The sequence below is a fragment of the Helianthus annuus genome, chromosome 17 (assembly GCF_002127325.2).
Source record: "Helianthus annuus cultivar XRQ/B chromosome 17, HanXRQr2.0-SUNRISE, whole genome shotgun sequence".
Taxonomy (NCBI): Eukaryota; Viridiplantae; Streptophyta; class Magnoliopsida; order Asterales; family Asteraceae; genus Helianthus; species Helianthus annuus.
This window is the reverse complement of record NC_035449.2, coordinates 162,288,809-162,310,000: the sequence shown is the minus strand read 5'-3', so window position 1 is coordinate 162,310,000 and position 21,192 is coordinate 162,288,809. Positions and strand designations below refer to the sequence as shown.

Below are 21,192 nucleotides of genomic sequence, written 5' to 3'. Positions count from 1 at the left end.
GATGTGAGCGGATTTGGTCAAACGATCAATAATTACCCCAATGTTATCATGACCAGATGAAGTTCGAGGGAGTTTGGTGATGAAATCTGTAACATCCCAAAAACTCGTCTTTCAATATTTATGTCTATTTCATAAGTTTCATTCCGCGAGCTGAAAAAGGTGGCAAAAATGGACCAACCTGCGAGCTGAAAATAGCTGGCTGCGGATTGAACCCCCTCGCGCCACGCGTTGGGAACATGTGTGTCTGGCACGTGTCATGAGGGAGAGGGTTTACAAAAATTGTTTATTTTGTTCACTTTTGGCCCTTACACTTGGTTTTTAGGTTATTTCATGCCACAATCTTGTATTTTAACTTGTTTTTAGGTATTCAAAGTGTAATAAAGTATAGTATGAGTGTATGCATGCATGGTTAGTAATTCCAAGTATTTTTAGTCTCGATTTTTGCGTATAAATATGTATTCAACGTTTGGTTACGGATAACACAAGTATGTAACAAGTATATGTATAAAAATGAATTTCCATTATGATCAAAGCCTCGCATTACAAGATTGAAAATGAATTATGAATACGATACGATTATAAGTTTCCAGAAACAGAGATACGATCACAACTTTCTAATTAAGGAAAGTATAAAAATGCGAAGCGTTGCAGTTTTTATACGAATGTATATACTTTAGACTATTATCAACATGTTACCAAAAGGTATTTGAGGGGAACTTCATCCGGGTTATAGATACAGTGGCTCAAATCAAGGAAGACTCCTATTTATGGATTAAAGATCAGTCCAAACTCCCTAGCTTGGCGTGGGATAGTTGGGTTGATTTTGATGTTTCGAGTCTTTTGTAAGATGTTTTTCTTTCTATATCGGGTTTATTGCTTTCCAACAGCTTACTGGCTCTTTATATATAGTGATAAAGTGGTTTGTTGTTAAAAAACATGTTCCACTCATTAATTGGTTTTTAATTTAATTAGATCATTCTACCATTCTACATGACTAAACTCATTAAACACGATAAAGTGTATTTTAAATAGGCTCATTTAACTATAATTAATATTAAAAAAACATTTTATATTTTATTATAATTTTGATAAGTAGAGCTAATATATGATAAAAGTTAGTTTTTTTAAGAACGACAATTCATACCTCACATACTTTCTAATTCTACTATTAAACTACGCATTTTTTCCACTACGAGGATTCCACCCTCACCATTTGTAAAGACAAAGAAATATCCAATACCTCGGTATCGCTAGGTCAAAGACTCTTTGGTTATAAAAGCAAGTAGTGATCTAGGGCGTGTTTGATATGAACCAATTTAAATAGAAAAAGTATATAGTAAAAACGTATATACACTTATACATATTGTTTTAAATGAGACATATAATTCGGGTTTTTTTAATGTTCTCTCTCTTCTCCCCCCCCCCCCCCTCTCTCAATGTGTTAAATTATCATTAATGAACTATGTGCAAGTATTTGTGTAATTCACGTAGTTCTCTGTATAAAATTGGTTTTGCATTGAACGCACCTTACTAATGCACACATCATCCATTATCAAACGAAACTGGATCAATCAGAACCAAAAAGATTAGAAATCATAGGACTATGAACCAGAAAAATGATCTCGTATTGATGTTCATGATAGCAATTGTTTACTTTAGATGCAATAGTTGCGTACCAAACATAGGTTTGTCGTTTAAAAAAATCTACACATGGGTTCATGACAAAAGGCTAAAATAGCCAAATTAAAAGGAATGGTGGTGGAAACACCAAGTGAATTATGGCTTCTTTTCTCCATTGTATGGGTCCATTACATGTTCAAATGTTTTTTTGAAACCTTTCATAAACACATTTCATCATCCCGTGGTGCTTTTTCTCTCATTTTGAAAATTGAAAAGATATTGGGTATTTTTGGTACCCGGGTCTGAAAATCGGAATGACAATGATGATAAATAAATAATAGAGATTGTTGTTTAGTGGTTATAAGTTTAAAGAAATTATAAAATATAGGTTTCATTCATTAGTTTTAATTTTATGTTAGATCTCTTTCAACCTCAACCAATCACGATTTTTTTAGTTTGTTTCGTTTTAAAATTTTAGTTGAACCACTACATGATAATTAAAGAGTGAGTTGGTTAAAATTCACTATCTACGTGACAATGACGTAACAACGCGTTATTTTAAACACCAACACATAATCCTAGACCATGTGTAGTGGTGAGTGATACAAATGTCCCACCCTTGGGCATGAAGGACACATGACCGTTTAGTCAACAAAAGGGTATTATAGGGTTTGAAATTAAAAAGTGTAGTAGTATAATGCACCAACAATAACTACCCAATTATTATCTTTTTTAGAAAAAAAAATAAAACAAACAAATGGGTTGGAAATTTGTTATTGGTCAAAATTTCAACAATTTGGCGATTTTTTGTGGCCACGCCCAACCAAATTTTTTTGAAAAAACGCCCTGGGGGCAGTCAATGAAGCATTTTAAGCGAAAAAATCGTCAAAACCACCCACCTAAGGGTGATCTGATAAAACAAATATAGGTATTTTAAATAGGTGTTCTTTTCCAACCTTATTAACATATCAAACCTAGAAATTTTACATATAACGGTGACGTGGAAAGTTAACAATAATTCCTACTTTTTCAAGTGTACCCATGGACAAATTGCTATAATAGTAATACTAACTTTAGAAGTTTTCTATATTTTTCTGCATACTTTAATTTTAAGTGTACCCAACTACCCAATGGACAAATTGCTTGTTTGTTTTCAAAAGTTTATGTTGTATTTTAACATGTGTAGTTTAAAAAAATCATGTAGGGTTACATAGGTAACATATCTTTTACTTTAGATACCCGACCATATAATAAATGATCATAAAAAAATATTTAAACGATTATTTTTTTCTTAATAAATAAATCAACTGTTACCAATTAATTTAGAAATAGGAAAAGGACAGTGGCCTCTTGTGTTGGTTATTGAAGGAAGTAGGGACAAATGCGGTTGTTTGTAATAAGTGCGAAGCGTTTACGTGGTTATTAGACAACGTGTAATGAACGTTAAACCACTATCACATCACCAGGAAGGACGTTAAACACCTTTACAAGGTCTATAAAGGGGGCGTCAAGATGGCGCTATACCAATCACATGCACACACATTAATTTTTATTTTTATTTTTTATTTTTAAGTAAAATGCTAAAATTGTCCCTTAGGTTTGGACAGATTTGTCTGTTACATCCATTTTTTTTTTGTATCTGGACATCTAATGTGTCGATTCTGGGATGGGGGTGGGGTTTATAGAATAAATGTTATGTTTTATTAAAAAGTAATGAATAGAAAAAAGAGAAAAACAAAAATTAAAAAGTAAAAAAGACAAAAATACCCCTAAGTTAACAGAATTGACAAATGCAGTTAGTTAATTGGATGAATATGACAATAAAATCGAAACGTTAGGTGCAGATACTAAAAAGGTTATTTTAGATAAAGTATGCCCAAACCTCGGGGACAATTTTAGCATTTTACTCTTTATCTTTTTCTTAATGTACTAGTTAAACCATTACATGCTTGTGATTAGGGGTGTAAACAAGCTTAGAGGCTCGAGAGCTACTCATTATCGGCTCAGTTAAAAGCTCGAACGAGTCGAGCTTTAATGAGCCCGAAGCCTGTTATAGAGCTCGTTTAGTTATTGAGCCCGAGCCCGAGCTCGAAATACAGAACCTAAACGAGCCCAAACAGATCGTGAACAATTTCTCCAGCGTGAACTGATCTGGACCCTTGATTTTTATGATCTTGAGATTTTAAGTGAATGGCATGATGGTAATTATTTGGTTATTTGTTACTATTTAATTAAGTGAATAAGGGTATATGAGTAATTTCCATATCATCTTGATTGCATAAATCTCGTTTATATCTACAATTAGGTTTCAAAATCCCACACATCTTTCTCTCTCACATATCACAGCCGACATCAACGAAAATCCCACACCATCTGTCGCCAGAACTGCATCGTCGACAGATCGTCGCAGACATCGCCCTGCCCCCCATCTCTTCTCCCGCTGCTTTATCTCTCTCTCTGTGCCTCTAGATGACCCCCAGCCACTACTTTTGGTGGCGGCGTCCGACGAAACAGCGGGGACAACGACGGAGGTTGTAAACATGAACGGAAATGATAGGCCGCGTCTCTCAATCGCTCATCTATCTGCCTCAACTAAAAACCCTAGACATCATCTGTTATCTCTTTCAATCGATCTGTAAGTTTCTACAATTCCCGATTCCTTTCGATTATGATTAGCAACTGTTTATTGTAGATTTCAGTTGTGATGTAGGAGGATGTTTGTAATCGATTCGCCGGACTTCTCACCGCCCAAAATGTTGTTGGCTAGGGCTAGGCCTAGGCTTTCATTCGCCGTCGATTACAAATAGGAGGATGTTTGTAACCAAAAGCAATCAAATGAGGTATTCTTATTCGATTATAGTTATTTATACGTAATTGTTATTATCTAGCTATTTAGTATTATTCAGTTGGATTTTATTAATTTTGGAACAATGGTGTCGTTTAAGTTGTTTCTCAAAAGAAAAAGTTGTTTTTCGTTGTTTGATTTAAGCCTGCCTAGATGATAAAGGTTTCATACGAACACAAAAGATTATACCAATTTGGCTACACCATATCAGTGTTCCCACAGGAAGAATTAAGTTTCATTTTCAAAGATTATATCAATTTGGCTACACCATATTATGATTCAAGAGGTTATTTTCTGCTTTGAGTAAAATTTGACAATAATGTTGTTTATACAACATGATTACAAGCAGAAATTGAGAAAAATCTATCAACCAGACTATTAGGCTCTGATTTTGCTATGGTTTTAAGGCGTTGTACACATGTGTATTCTGATTTTGCTCTGGTTTTAAGGCGCTGTACACATGTGTATTCTGATTTTGCTCTGTTTTTAAGGCGCTGTACACATGTGTATTCTGATTTTGCTTTGTTTTTAATGCGATGTACACATGTGTATAGTGTCTGTTTTTTGTGATATATCATATTTTTTTTTGTGTATTGGATGTGTAAAGTTGTTGATGTACACTTGTGAATTATGCAAAGTACTAATTGCTGAGTTTTTTTGTGTTATTATAGGAGACGTCGTAAACGAGAAAAGTGGAGATGGAAGGTCGATAAGGATGATTCAGCATACAACGCGGCGAATAGTTGTAAAAGACTGTCTTTTTTATTTTTCCGATTATGTTGCGTTTATTGTTTTCACGAAACTGGAACTTGTAATTGTATGTTTTTTTTTATGTTTGGCAAGCATTATGGAACTTGTTATTTGTTTAATTTTAAATAGTTTTACAGGGTTTGTTTATATGTATGTATTATGTAGCTAATTACACATGTGTACCATGCTGAGTACACGTGTGTACTGTTCAATTCATATCCAAGTACACATGTGTATACCGTTGAAATATGAAGGTTACGTGGATCTTAAAAATCATAATTCGAATTCTGGTGGTGAAATCTGAAAAATAAAAATGAAATAAAAGATATTGTGGATAATGAATTTAAAATAGATAAGATGTAACTTAATTCAATTATTAAAATAATGATTTAAATCTAATTTTTTATATAATTACAATCATAACCTTAACAACTAAAAAGGAAATCAAGGGTCCAGATCTGTTCACGCTCTTGGGAGGTTGTTCACGCTGGAACCCTACCCTATATATATATACACACATATATATATAACATTGGCGAGCCTAGCTCAAGCCGAGTTTTGGCTCGTTTAAGCGATATTGAAGCGAGCTCGAGCCGAGCTTTTACCTTGTTTGAGGTTCTCAAAATACCGCGAGCCGAGCTCGAGCTTTGGGTTTAACTTGTGAGCCGAGCTCGAGCCTAATCAAGCTCCAGCTCGGCCCGGCTCATTTACACCCCTACTTGTGATTGTGTAGTTAATGAAAGCCCTAGTCACTAACTAAACTACAATATGAACTTAAAATTCGTTTAAACACCAACCATTCATACCCATTTTACATATTATAGGGTACAACTATCGGTTAGTTCAAACGAGTTCTATTCATTCGTGTGTTAGATTCACTCACCCACCGGCGGTTATACCTTCATGCCCATACCAACACAACACGATGAAATGTTATGGGGTTGCTCGCAACGACATAGGGGTATCAGCAAGTTGCATTTTCTTCTCACCCCATATCTAACTTGATGACTAAGATGCACCAATCACAAAATCAAAATAAACAGGCCTAGAGATAAAAACTCACTAGTAGAGTAACCTAGAATGCCAAACGACCAACCTATTCATAACCCGTCGTCTTACATGGATAAAATGTCGACATAACACGGCGTATACATACTGATTCAAAACATTTTGTGTAACAAAAAAGATTACAGTATCTTGCCTAAAAAAAGCTAACAAAAAGGAGCACAGGTTACACATGGCAAGAATTCTTTTAATTCATATATAATAGATCATAAACCAATTACCACCAAAAACCAACTATATTAACTGTTACCTCCAGTTCTGATTACTTCTCCTGTAATCATCCGATTGAACTCGAGCACTTTTGTAACTTGTATACTCGTAACCACCCTCTCGTTTTCTGCAATCATTTGACCCCCTACCAAAAGAAGTAAAATCCCTGTAATTTCCCCTTTGTTGTCTATTTGAACCTTGATGTTGCTGTGTCCCACGTGAAGTGCTGGCGTAATTATATTTACTGTTTTGCCATCCTGTTTCGTTAGGACCCCATGTATTTTTAGAATTACCATCTACTCTTTGTACCCGGTATTGATTGTAATGCCATGAGTTAGTTGCACCAATGCCCCATGTGGGTTCGTTATTTCCCGCGTTTCTTGCATCATTTCCCCATGTAGCGTTTTTATTCCACGCGCTATTTGCACCACCGTCCCATGCGTCTTTTATTTCTCTATCGTCATTAGTAATTCCTCGTTCCCACGGGTCGGAAATATTCTTATTTTTAGACTTATTTAAACAATCCCGATCATCATTTTTGTTACATTCCCAAGAATTGACATCGTTCAATGACTTCAATCCTATAATGCATCCAGGGATCAAACCGTCATTTCGCTTCGTCGCGTTATAACTTTCTAACTTCTCCGCTTCGTCGGGATTAAAATAAGCTAGATCTAATTCCTTCACCAACTCAGAATCGATTTCTGTATTCCAATCGATTTTTTCATTATACATGTCTGGATCCGGCTGTGGGATATCCGTAGGGATGTCGTTAATTAGTGCCCAGAATCGTTTTTTGGCCTCGAAAAAGGCTGATTCGCCAGCTGAATCGTTCCATTTCGACACGTTGTCGTAGATGTGTAGGTCGTCTTTAGCGTTGACAACTTTCTCCCATGGTATTCCTACTGAAAGGCAGAATCTTTCCTCCCATGGCAAGTCAACGTTTTTCCAGGCTCCTGTTAAAAATTAGTACTACATTTTAGTACGAATTTGTAAATATAATCACAAACTTGTCAGCTCGATATTTAAAAAACATAGCAGCAGCACGTTGAACTAATTGTCAGAAAGTTTTCCGTGTTAATACAGTTAACAATAATCATGGCTTGATAGTACTAATCATGCCAATTTACCCTTACCTTATACATACTTGATACGCCTATCCAAAGCATACACTTACCTTCTAAATATATTGAAATTTCCAAACCCAAACATGACCAGAGGACCAGAATCTTAGACAAATTGATCTTCCCTTAATCCCTTCCATGTCACTGCTCCTTCCCTCTCTCCACTCGATTTCTATTTAGAGCATAGTTGTCGAAGGCACAAGGCGTACTCAAGGCACAAAGAGTGAGCATTGGGCCTCTGTGCAAGGCGCTTAAAAAGCGAGGTTTTTTTAGGCAAGGCGTATAGCGTAAAAATAATTTTTTTAGGGGTTTTGGACATGTTTTGCACTTCTAGGGCTAGTTGAGGTTGTTTTAGGTTGATTCCGGTCTTGTTTAGAGTTGGTACAACTGTTTTAGACCTGTTCAAACCTGTATCAGACGATTTTTGGCCGGAACTTCGTCCGAACTTGGCCTGTTAAATGCACCTGAGGGCCTGAAAGTGGGGCTTTTGAAGCAAAGCGAAAAGGCTGCAATGGGCCTGAAAAGTGGGCCTAGGCAAGCGACTGTCTTGTCTGGTCAAACATCTCCTAATGGCTTTCTTCATACATAAACACCACCTTCCAGTCTTCTACAATCTTATCTATTGAAACATTCACACGTTCCGGCTCACTATTTTCATTGATTTGGTACACTATAATAACTCTCTTTGATTATCATCATAAATCCTCAATCACAACACATTGACCCTCAAAATTCCTCCAAAAACGAAAAAAAAAAACGACTTGGAATCGGATATCGCAATGCTTCTAAATATTTAACTAACAAAATATAAGATGGTTACCTAATTCTCCAATATACAAATCCTAGGTTCATCTCAACTACAAACCCTAGAAATCTAAAATCATCCATTTATACACCTCCACACTTGCAAACAACCACTCAATTTACAATCTTCTACCTCTAAATCCATCCAATCCAAAACCTTTCTCTCATTCCACTCCTTTATTATTACTAAACCCTAGATCCTAATTCTTGATCAACAACAACTTTAAAACAAAAACACACACTCAATCTTCATCAACACATTCACAATTAACATCAAGTACATTATAAATCAAACAACATTGATGAACCCATAACAGATTAATCTTCATACGCATAAATCCAATAACATAACTCCAAAACCCACCAAAATTAACGCAAGAATTGAGATAAAATAAACGTGAATAGCCTCCATAGAGATCAGATTAGATGAAAAATAGAAAATTTACCTCGAAATTTGAATTCAGTTTCGTAATAGGTAGGTGGAGATGGTATTCTTTGATTGCGATAATAATTTTTGGGTCTCCATGTTCTTCGATAATTCCACTTACCCATTTTAGCGAAGTGTTTGAATGAAAAAGGGTTTTGATCGATTGAAAAACGGTGGGGGAAAAGTACATATGAAGAAATTTAGAAGAGTTGCAGCAAAAGGAATGAAATAGGGGAAACGAAAGGATACACATAGACTGTTCTTTTTAAGGTGAACCTTCAACTATTCATTACTTTCACTTTTTGGACTATTCATAAAATATATATTTGTTTTTGAGTTATATTTGAGTTGACGTGTTTAAAAGAGAAAAATGTCAGGATAGTCCCTGTGGTTTCGTTTGCTGGAGATCGAGATGGCGTTTTTGGAGTTGAATGAAGAAATTGCTCCGTTTTCGAGCTTGAATTCGAGGAATTAAGCTCTTGTACAAAATCGATCATGGCCTGGTGATTACAGGTTTATGGATTCAGCTGAAAAATCTGCAAATAAAATTAGTAGTATGGGATCTGGTAGCATTGATCAGGTTGATGATGATGATTCACGATAAATTTGGCCAGTCAGTAGCTGTTTTCAGGCGGTGGTTCTGCGCGGCGGAGACCGGCGATGGCCGGTGATGGTAGAGGGTGGAGGAGGGTGATGGTGGGTGGAGGTTGAAGATGAAGTGTGGTGGTGGGGATTTTATAAATAAAAATGAAGAAGATGCCCGGATAGTCCCTGTGGTTTGACCTTTTAAAGGAAAGGGTAAATTGGTCATTTCACACCCACTTAACAGAGAAAACAAACTGAAGTTAGACCCAGGGACTATCCGGGAACAAAAAATGAAAAGTTGGGGACTATTCAGGTAGTTTTAGAAAGTTGGGGACTATAGGTGAAAAAATGCGAAACCACAGGGACTATCCGGGCATTTTTCTCTGTTTAAAAAGATCAACCTAACAACGTTTGTTACAATTTGATAACTCGTTTGACTCATATAAATAAATAGGTTGCCCAGGTCATGACCAAGTAAACAATTTAAGTGTGTTCGAGTCGAAGTTGATTTTCTTTTTTACACGGATATATATAGGTTGTGTATAGGTTCATTAGTTTATCAACTTGAAACATGTTATTCTAACACAACTAACACTAACATTGATGATGATGAAAAATGGTACTTGCTCTGATCCATTTTAATTAACTTAAGACTCTATAGCAGACCATGACCTGATTTGAGATTGCAATATTTGGGTTTCGGTTTTTGTTGTTGACTTTATTTTTTATTTTATTTTTTTTCTGAAGTAGATACTCATGGTCTAACTAAATTCTAATTGTATTTTTATATTTTAAAAACGAAATAAAAATTTTGTTACAGATTTTTGTTTTTGTTTATAAAAAAAAAAAATCAATCTCATAGTGTTTTGTGATTTACTAGACTCAATATGTTCAAAATAGTTTGCTACTTTTGTTAATTTGTTTAGAATCCAAACCCTTATGATCAACCCTAGTCACAAGTCACTTTAGATTCTTAGACCAATGGTTATGATAGTAAGGATGTAAACGAGTGAAAGTGTTCCTAAGATACTTGGTTCGACTAAAATATGAAACAAGCTCAAGCCTAAAGTTCATCTAACAAATAGGTCCGAGCTTCATATATTAAGGTTGATTAAACTCGCGAGCCTATTATTTATATAGATTTAGTTTTGATTTTATATAATGGATCACGTAATATAAATTTATTATATAGAAATTTGATAAAACTAAGTACTGTTATACATCTAAATATATAACTAACACATTAAAAAAGTAATTAAGTTTTTGATAAATAACAAAGTCGAGCTTAAGCTTGTAAAATTATTAATGAGAGATGAGCTCAGTATCGCACCTGTACTAAAAGTATCGATCCCGAAAATCGTCAAAATTAGGTATCAAACCTGAAAATGCTTGGTACAGTATTTGAAGGTAAAAATCGGTAACATATCGGTGCCGTGCCGAACCAAAAGTACTAATCTCAAAAACGCCAAAAAGTGGGTAACGCCAAAAAATGGGTACCGAATTGGTACAAAAATGATTCGGTACAGTACATTCGATACTGGTAACGGTTCGGTATCGATATTTGGCACCGTTTCAAATAAGGACGATCTTGAGCTTTAGATAAATTGTTATTTATCAAATACTTAACTGATGAGCTCAGATTAAAAAATGTTTAATGGGCACTTTTGAACTTAATTATAACAATGTCGAGCTCAAGGAAATGGTGGTGGCCATGTTGACAATGGTAATGTCACTGAAACTGGTGATGGAAACAAGGATGATGATGGTGGTGGTGATAAAGGTGATGCTCGTGAGAGAGAGAGTAGAGATATATCAAAAGAATGTCGATACATGTTTTACGTTGATTGAAAAATATACAAACAAATATCAACTCGGTTTCGATGTACCAATTCCAGTAAAAAAACAAAATAAAAAGTTCCTTTATAACCCAAAACCGCAATATTTAAAGGCCATTTTATACAAATATAAAATTCACATCATTGCCTATTAATGTTTTTCCTTTCAGTAGTAGTTTTGTTTACATTATATAATAGGTATGACCCTAAAAGTTTGGTTTAGCATGAATATTACTGGGTTGTATTATTAGCACATCCTGGGTTCTTAAATCGACATCCTCAATATCGGTCGTATAGAGCTATACGGGTCGTATAGCTTTTTCAATTTCTAATAAAAATTGATGTGCCAGATTTTGTCTAGTGGTTTGGACCTATATGGGTCATATAGATCTATACGGGTCGTACTGAATGAGTTTTCTTTACAAAAATTTTTATACATCTATCTATAGTTTTAAATTTTCTAAAGAATATTTATTTTTTTAAAATAAAAACATTCTTAAATTTTTTTGTACCATGTACAATCCTTGCCAATCAAAGACATACATCTCCAAACAAAATCGACTTTTGTGGGGAGTCGGTTTAGAGCAACTCTCCACCCGAAGAACTCCACTTATATTTTATCTATACAATATTTATGGTATATTATTGTTTTTTCTATGTGTGACTAAAAAGATAGTGTAATATAGGTTTGGTACATTTATCGTATAGTGTGGTATAGTATATTATAGTATAGGTGAAGTATCTACTAGAAAAATGGGCAATTGTCACAAAATTTGCCACCAAAAAAACGGTAGCAAATTTAGGGACCGATTTCTCACCAAAGTGCAAATTAAATGCGCTTCGTACAATATGGTAGCTAAGTGGTGGCAACTTCTTCCACAAACACAATTTAGGTGGCTAAATCATCACAAATACAGGAAAAAAGTTATATTTGAATTGCCACCATTTTAGCGGTGGCAACATGTGAAAACTAATTAAACGGGTTACAATTTGAATGGGTGGGCAAATATCTCCGCTCGCCACATATTAGGGTTTTGAATAGAGTCTCAAAGTTAACCAGCTGATTCATATTCCACCATGCTCTTCTCCCACGCCTTCATCCACTTCCCAAACCCTATTTTTGTTTCTTTCCCTTTGATTTCAAAACTCGCTTGGTTAGGGATTTGTGTGTGCTTGTGATAGCTAGGGAGTGAGCGATAGGGGGAAACGACACTCGTGGTGGCTGCATACGACAGAGGAACATCAAATTACGCCAGAATTTGCTCTAGATGAACAAATCGACATCATCAAAGCACAACTATGCCACCTTCTCGAGGTTAATTTCATCAATCACTTCACACTTTTCCACAATGTATTGAGAATTTAATCAATGTCACTTTAGTTAGAGTTTTGTTGATAACTGTTTATTTGAATTTTGTAGCGTTATGTTGTTGATTTGCATTTAGTTAGAGTTTTCCTTGAGTGATATGTTAGTTGTTGAATAGATTCTGCACTAGGTTAATTGAATGAGTTGTTGCTAATGAACTAATGTCAATTTTGACCATTGAAGTTGGTGTTACTTATACTTATTTTTTGCATTCATTCTAACTTTGATGAATTCTGAGAACACCGGGCAAATGATGTTAGATTTGCAACAACAAAAATGTTGTATAGTATAGAATGTAGTATATTTTATATGGCATTTTTTACGAAACCAAGGAGGACTTTAGGATTATGAAACTTGTGCTTATTGTAATTTTGTATGTTTGGTTGCAGGTTAGTGAGCCAGAAAAGTGGGATAAAGTTTGTCTTCTTCTTCTTCAGAACACAACAAATGTGAGTTTACCTTTTGGGGGTTTTTATTTTCGTGGTTCTAGATATATTGTTGTTCTTAGGAATCAACATCATCTCTAACAAGTTTTCTTTATAGGTTTCGCTAAATGTCAACACTCAATCAGATACTACCTGTTGGGTTGAGAACATGCATTTTTTAGTTCAGGCCGTGTTACGGTGTTAGATAGTTTGCCATAAAATAATGTTAAATAACATTTTTATGATGTTTTTTGTCACACCCTCAAATTCCACATGCGGGGTTTTACCACGAGGCATGTGACTGACCAGGATCTAGCCACTAATCATATTGAACCAATTATTAAAGTTATAAAGTTATCACAATCAACACGATTAGTGATCAAAGTTTAAAAGTCTAAAACATAGTTTAAGTTAACAGCGGAAGCAAGATTAAAATCCAGACACAACTCAAAACCATAAGTTCATATCAATATTAAAATGTAAGGTTAATAACCCATGACACTCCAACCATTGCAAGCCTTCGTCCAGCTGTACCTAACGACCTTCAAAGCATGCAATAGTGTGTCAACATAAAGTTGGCGAATTCACAATTTCATTTAAGCATAGAGCGTAAATGTAAGTTCACAGGCAAAGCATTACAAGTATGACTCGGGTAGCTAACCTTCATCAAGGTAACTAAACCGTGTGTACCGAATGTTGACGTTATAGTCTTTATGCCATCACCAATGTCTATCCACATTGATGAATTAAAAAGGTCAATAGTTCACGTCCGGCTCCCAGCACGATGTGAGGTTTGTCAAATCTAGTAGCACTATCAACTAATACCCCACCTGCCAACCCGACATACTAATCGGTAAAATATGTAGGGACTTCCAGATATAGTTTACGTTTAGTTTAATGTACTATTCCCATGTCCAGGGATAGTAGAGTACGTGTGATCCCAATGTAGGGATGCGCGTGTAGCCCCAAACTAGGGGCACTGCATGTGTTTCCCAAACTAGGGACGCATGCTTTGAAAAAGAGTTGTTAACTCACCTTAGTTTGCTCGGCTAGAAAATATGTGAATAGTAGCAGAAGTGGTCAACCTCGTCCTGATATGGTTACCGTTTTAGTTAGTTTGGGCTCACGTATTCCTCCACGTATACTAACACATAACCATGCAACACGTTGATACTTAATTAATCAGTTGAGTGATCATGAGTAGGTCTACACCTCATGTCATGTATTATGTCTACCTAGGTTTCAAATCATGCATTGACACTTCATACCAACTATCACAAACAATCACCTACACAAACATTAAGTTTCAACTTACATAGTTGCATATCAGTTTTTGAGCAGTTTTCCGGAATTTATTTAAAATACCAACATATTCGAAAAATTATGTTATTTTCATGAGACATGTCATTTATTCCACTATGACTTGTGAAATTTTCTCATGACCAAATTATTCATAGAAAAATCATTAAAAATCATTTATCACACATAGGTCTAATTCGTCACATTTGGGCGACAGTTTACAGAAAAATTCAATTAAAAATATTCATTAACTTTTTTAACAGCATATACTTTTGATACGTTACTCCTACTGAGGTTCGTTCTTTTCTTGGTCTTGCGGGTTACTACCGCCGCTTCATTAAAAACTTCTCGAAGATTGCAGTTCCCCTAACTGCTCTAACTCAGAAAAACAAACCCTTTGAATGGGGTTCTAAGCAAGAAGAAGCGTTTCAGACCTTGAAGCAGAAGCTTTGTGATGCACCTATTCTAACTCTGCCTGAGGGCAACGATGATTTTGTTGTCTACTGTGATGCATCGAAATTGGGTCTTGGCTGTGTTCTAATGCAAAGGAACAAAGTCATAGCCTACGCATCTAGACAATTGAAGGTACATGAGAGAAACTACACCACTCATGATCTCGAGTTGGGTGCAGTTGTCTTTGCTCTCAAAATATGGAGACACTATTTGTACGGTACAAAATGCGTGGTTTTCACTGACCACAAAAGTCTCCAGCACATCTTTAATCAAAAAGAACTCAACATGAGGCAAAGACGTTGGGTCGAACTCCTAAACGACTATGATTGCGAAATTCGCTACCATCCTGGTAAAGCGAATGTCGTGGCTGACGCATTAAGTCGTAAGGAACGTACTATGCTTCATTGTATTCGTGATCAAACTGCTATCCAAGCTCGATCCGATATTCAAGCCCGCATTTCTCAGGCTCAGCATGTTTGTGTTTCACAAGACTTGATGGGTAAGGAATTACCCTATCACATTAAGCCTGATCTTGTTCTGAAGGAAGATGGATCGTATTATTTCAAGGACCGTTTGTGGGTCCCAAGCCAAGATGATCTTCGTACTTTGCTTATGGATGAGGCCCATAAGTCTCGTTATTCTATCCATCCTGGCTCAGACAAAATGTATAAGGATCTTCGTACTCGGTATTGGTGGCCTGGTATGAAGAAAGACATTGCCTTGTACGTTTCAAAGTGCCTTACTTGTCTCAAGGTTAAGGCTGAACACCAACATCCTTATGGTCTTTTGGAGCAACCAGAGATTCCAGTTTGGAAATGGGAAAAAATCGCTATGGATCTCATTACTAAACTTCCGCGCACTAAGAAAGGTCATGATGCCATCTGGGTAATTGTGGATCGTCTTACTAAATCAGCGCATTTCTTGCCAATCCGTGAGGATTTTTCTGCTGAAAAGTTGGCTAAAATCTATGTGGATGAAATTGTATCACGACATGGTGTTCCTTTGAACATTATTTCGGATAGGGATGCTCGTTTCTCTTCTCGATTTTGGAGAGCCATGCAATCTGCTATGGGGACCCAACTCAATCTGAGCACAGCCTATCATCCACAAACTGATGGCCAAACTGAAAGAACAATCCAGACTTTGGAGGATATGCTTAGAGCTTGTGTGATCGACTTCGGTGGTAGTTGGGATTCACATCTTCCATTGATTGAATTCTCCTACAACAACAGTTATCACTCCAGCATCAACATGGCTCCTTTCGAGGCTCTCTATGGTCGAAAATGTCGTTCACCAGTCTGCTGGAATGAGATAGGTGAGGCTCAGATTACTGGACCTGACCTCATTCTGGAGACAACTGACAAGGTTAAGAAAGTTCGTGATAACTTACAGGCAGCTCGAAGCCGTCAAAAGAGTTACGCGGACCTAAAACGCAAGCCCTTGGATTTTCAAGTCGGTGATCGAGTATTACTTAAGGTCTCACCTTGGAAAGGTGTGATCAGATTTGGAAAGAAAGGAAAACTTGCACCTAGATACGTTGGACCATTCCAGATCGTCGAAAGAATCGGTAAGGTAGCCTACAGACTTCAATTGCCTCCTGAACTTGGAAATGTTCATCCAACTTTCCACGTATCCAACCTCAAAAGGTGCTTAGCTGATGAGAACCTCCACATACCACTTGACGAAATTCGTGTTGATAAAACACTACACTTTGTTGAGAAACCTGTGGAAATTATGGATCATGAAGTCAAATGGCTTAAACGCAAGCGCATTCCATTGGTTAAAGTTCGCTGGGAATCTAAACGTGGACCTGAGTTTACTTGGGAACGTGAAGATCAAATGAAGGCGAAGTATCCACATCTATTCCCACGAGTTTCCTCTAAACGAATTTCGGGACGAAATTCCCACAAGTAGGGGAGACTGTGACATTTGTGCTTGTAATCATTGTAAACAGTTCGGTTATCAATGAAATAAAGTTATTTAATCCCAATGTTTGTTTATTCATGTTTGATGTTTTTCATGTTTTGGCTTTATTCGATTTCAATCTCTATATCGCTTTCTGGAAAATTTTACGCAAACTGGTACGAAAACGTAATCAGTTATATGCAACAAATACTCCGGAACATCATTTTGTGCTTAACATACCTTAAATAACCTTTACATAACTTAGAAATAAGTTTCGAAGGCTTTGGTATGGCAAAATTCAGTTAATTCGCTTACAGGGACTAAAATTGACAAACTGCGAAAGTATGCCGATTTGAACTGTAACGAACATTCCGAAACATGATCATAAGTTAAACACACCTTAAATATCCTTTACATAGCTTAGAAATAGGCTTTGAGGGGTTCGGTGTGCTAAAATAAACTTTATGCTCATTCAGGGACTAAAAGTGTCAAAAAGTGCATAAGTTTGCACTTTCGCGCATATCTTACGTTCTGATTACTTCCGGACATCCAAAAATTTATGTAAGCATTAAAATATTATATTTTAATGTTTGGCATGAGAAAAATCCATTCATCGCGCAATTTGGATCGTTTTTCGCGCTTATGCGCATTCCGTCGTAATTAAGCGAACATCGCGATCGTACGACCAAACGAACTGACATCCGAGATATTTTTGAGCATGTTTTGAGTTCCCTATACTTTAACTTCATTTTAGAGCCTTGAAATGAGGTTAACGGGGCTTAAACGTGTCAAAAATGGGCCAAAACGCATGTTTCTAAGCTGCAGGGACCAAAACTGACAAATCTGTCAAAGTTTGCTCAGGCGGGGCGCGTAAGGATTCCCCCAAACTTTAGGCGGGCCGCGTGAGGTCCCCAGATACGAAAAATTGTTGAAAACAGCTATATGCAGCTGTCTTGCACCTCTAAACCCATTGCAAATGGTATTTTCAAATCAGGGGACTGAAATAATGGGCTCAAATGGTTTTTAAAAACTATGGGTACACATGGATGGCCAAGATCGAAGCACGCTTTGCGAGGAACGATCTTAACGGTTCACCAAATCCTATATATACCCCTCCATGTCTTGCCCATTTCCCTCACACTTGAATTCAGAGGTTGCTCTCTAAGTTGGGGTGCTTTGACACTTCATACCTGAGAGTACTCGGAATTCAATCTTGCGGGGACCCGTTGTAAGTATTCTTTCGTTCTTTTATTGCTTTTCGAGTCCGAAAGTCAAACTTTGTTTGACTTTCTGCATTGACCAGTTTATGGTCAATGCGAAGTTCGTTTGAACTTCATAACGTGAGCGTAATCACGTTGGTTATAGTCCCTAGCGACTATACCTACTGATTACCACGTTATCTAGGCTTAGGGACGAGTCGTAGTTTCGGTCAAAATGCGTTTTCTTGCGCATTTTGTAACCAAACTACTTTAGGGTATTAAAACCGTTTGTTTTAATACCAAACCTGTTTTCTAAACATGTTCTAACATGTTTAGCTCGTCGCTTTTAGGTTTGTGCTTGTTTAGGGTCGTAAGGGTAAGCGATCTAATCAATCGCTTATGCTTACGAACCCGACCCATTTGGTCGATCATTAGGATACGACCAAACACATTAGGTGACCATAGTGTATAGGGAATAACCTTTCAAGGTTATACCTTATGGTCACGCCATTTAAGTAGTTGTATGACAAGTGGTTCTTATGCTTTAGGAAAATTACCAAAATGCCCTTTTTACACTAAAATTCATTTTAAACTTATGTAACATAATTTTCGACACCTAAACTGATTTAGCAACAATATTAAGTGTGTTAAGGCATATCTTGCTTGTCATAGGGCTAGTTAGGCGTTTCAAGCGCGTTTTACGCAAACGACGCGTTAAAGTAGCGTAAGCTACCTAAGCGGGTCGTAACGGGTCAAAAGCACTTAGGTAAAGTTTCGTTTTAGTATGTAGGCTTTGTCAAACCATATTACATAAGTTCCCACACTTATTTGGTTTGAGAACCCTCGTACTACCCGATCCTCCGATAGGTCCGGTTATTAATATAGATGCCTTTATAGGTGCCGTTTGACTCCGTGATCTTCTAGCATTGCTTGGTGGTTGTTCTACGACTTCTAAGCAATCTCAAGTGAGTACATAGTCCCCTCTTTTACTGTTTTTCAAACATTTTGGGGTGAAACACATGTGCCTACTTGTTACTTTCGTGTTTTCATGTTTTCTCATCATATACTTGCTATGTTCATTAAATACTTCGATTTACATGACATTTTATGCTACGTATGTTCGTTTAGCGCATACTTAGTACATTTGTTTTACATGACATTTTCACGCTATGTATGTTCATCATACTTAGTGCATTTGTTTTACATGACATTTTCATGCTTACATTTTGGGTATGACATTTGGTTTGTTTAAGTGGGACAATATACATTCATTAACATTGATCACGCCGCTCGTTAGTAGGTAATGGTACCATAGGAATTGACAACTCCCGTTCCTGAAATCCTGGGTATGTTTGGATTGGAAGGAATGACCGAATTCGATTAAAACATTTAGACAGATAGACCTTTAATTTGTTTAAAGGTTTATCACCACAGTTGCAAGGCTTGGATGTATGCATTTTCACAATACCGCATAAATGTCTGTATTCATTATAGCATGCATTTTCCACAAAACATAGCGTTGATTTAAACCATGTTTTACTTCAATACACTGTTTTGTGCATTTTTCCTATGGTTTAGTTGATACATATTTCACTAACCATACATTGACATTTTGATTACACATTACATGATTATATTTGACATAGACAATGTTGATATTGATATATACATTTTGACATGGTTTTCACAATAACATTGGGCAAATGGTTTAGACATGGGCAACTTTCATTGGGTGGTTTATTTAAGTCATTCAACTTGGACTTATTCATTTTTCTTACAAATAACATATTTTTCACAAAAACATTGATTTACAACACTGTTTGATATATATATACAAACTCATTTTACTTAATTATTCATTTAACCTTACATTACTTTATCACATATCATCTACTTATTCATCGCTTTTCAAATGATTTATAAAACAAAACATGTTACAAGGATCATGACTGACTTTGTTAAACAACCCTTTTCTAAAACCTAAGTCATGAATCCTATTTTCACAAAACCTATGTTACTCACTGGCATTTTTATGCTAACGTACTTTATTTTCACATGTGTTTCAGGAGCAAATGCGTAGGATGATCGTGACACGCTAGGGTGGACTTGGGCCTTAGTGACTATAAAATGAAGCTAGACATAGTTTAAATTTCGTCATGTGCTCTTTATTTCGGTAGTTTTTAAGATAATGTAGCTTGTTGGTTCTTGTTTGAACAATGAATTCCACCCTCGGGTGATGAATAAGATAATATTTTAATTACCTTGGTTGTGGAACAATAATTCTGTTACAACACTCCCCGATGTTTCCGCCACGATTTGATGTTTTACGTGGTCGGGGTGTGACATGGTTAAAGGTAATAATCGAGCCGAACTGTCATTTGCACACCCCTAGTTGTCGTATAGTATAGTATACGTGTAGTATAGTATAGTATATAATACAATTATAACATAAATACTATAGTATAAGTATAGTATGGTATAATAAACATGTACCAAACTTATACTACATGATAATTTTTTAAAAATATTTTTGTTTCAAAAAATAAAGAATTGTTCTATGAAACTTTGTTAAAATGATAGATTATTATATAAAAAATGTAAAAAAAACAATCCAATACGATCAGTATAGGCCTACGACCCGTATAGGTCCAGCCAGCCGGCAAATAAGAACTTACATCTGCATATTTGACTTTTAACTTTTATGTCTATACGACCCGTATAGACCTATATGACTCGTATAGAAGTCAAAGAGTATCCAAATAGATTTTTGGGTGCGCTAATATCATCGACATACAAACAAGATTAATAATCTTCTGTACGAACCGACCTATTTCAAGTTGCATCATGTCGTTCTATCTGCGATTTAGACTAGCAAAAACAAAGACATAAAAACTTGTAGTGATGCGACATGGAAAGTTGTGATTTGCTGCTTTGTGTAGGTCTATTTAAAAAATGCCACACAACTGCCTAACACTATTCCGTTACTCTCTTAAATAAGAAACCAAAAGTGAATAACTTTCAAAACTTGGGTGACCAAATTCAAGAAATGAAAACATTATGGTTTCTCATGATATTTTGAATATATATGTGTGTATATATATAGGGAAAGTGTAAAATAAAATATTTATTAGCGTACAATACGTACGAGATGAAATTATAACATGTGTAATTAGTTTTATACCATGCGTGATTAAGTTTTTACCCCATGTGTGATTTCTGATTTTGTACATGCATGATTATGGTTTTCAACATGTGTGATTTATGGTTTTTCAACATGCAT

General features: G+C 36.0%; 1 protein-coding gene and 1 long non-coding RNA gene across 2 annotated transcripts; one reads left to right on the top strand and one right to left on the bottom strand.

The window, feature by feature from the left end:
* Nucleotides 1–6,293: 6,293 nt before the first annotated feature.
* On the bottom strand, nucleotides 6,294–9,136 carry LOC110922079. The gene is made up of 2 exons (XM_022166407.2): nucleotides 8,865–9,136; nucleotides 6,294–7,446 (listed from the first exon to the last, which is right to left on the bottom strand). Exons 1-2 carry the CDS (start codon nucleotides 8,968–8,970, stop codon nucleotides 6,527–6,529), a joined length of 1,026 nt encoding a protein of 341 aa, XP_022022099.1. The 5' UTR covers nucleotides 8,971–9,136; the 3' UTR covers nucleotides 6,294–6,526.
* Nucleotides 9,137–12,183: 3,047 nt separating this feature from the next.
* On the top strand, nucleotides 12,184–20,172 carry LOC110921621. The gene is made up of 3 exons (XR_002582505.2): nucleotides 12,184–12,580; nucleotides 13,021–13,080; nucleotides 19,979–20,172. It is a non-coding gene; the product is annotated as an uncharacterized LOC110921621 (long non-coding RNA).
* Nucleotides 20,173–21,192: the final 1,020 nt, after the last annotated feature.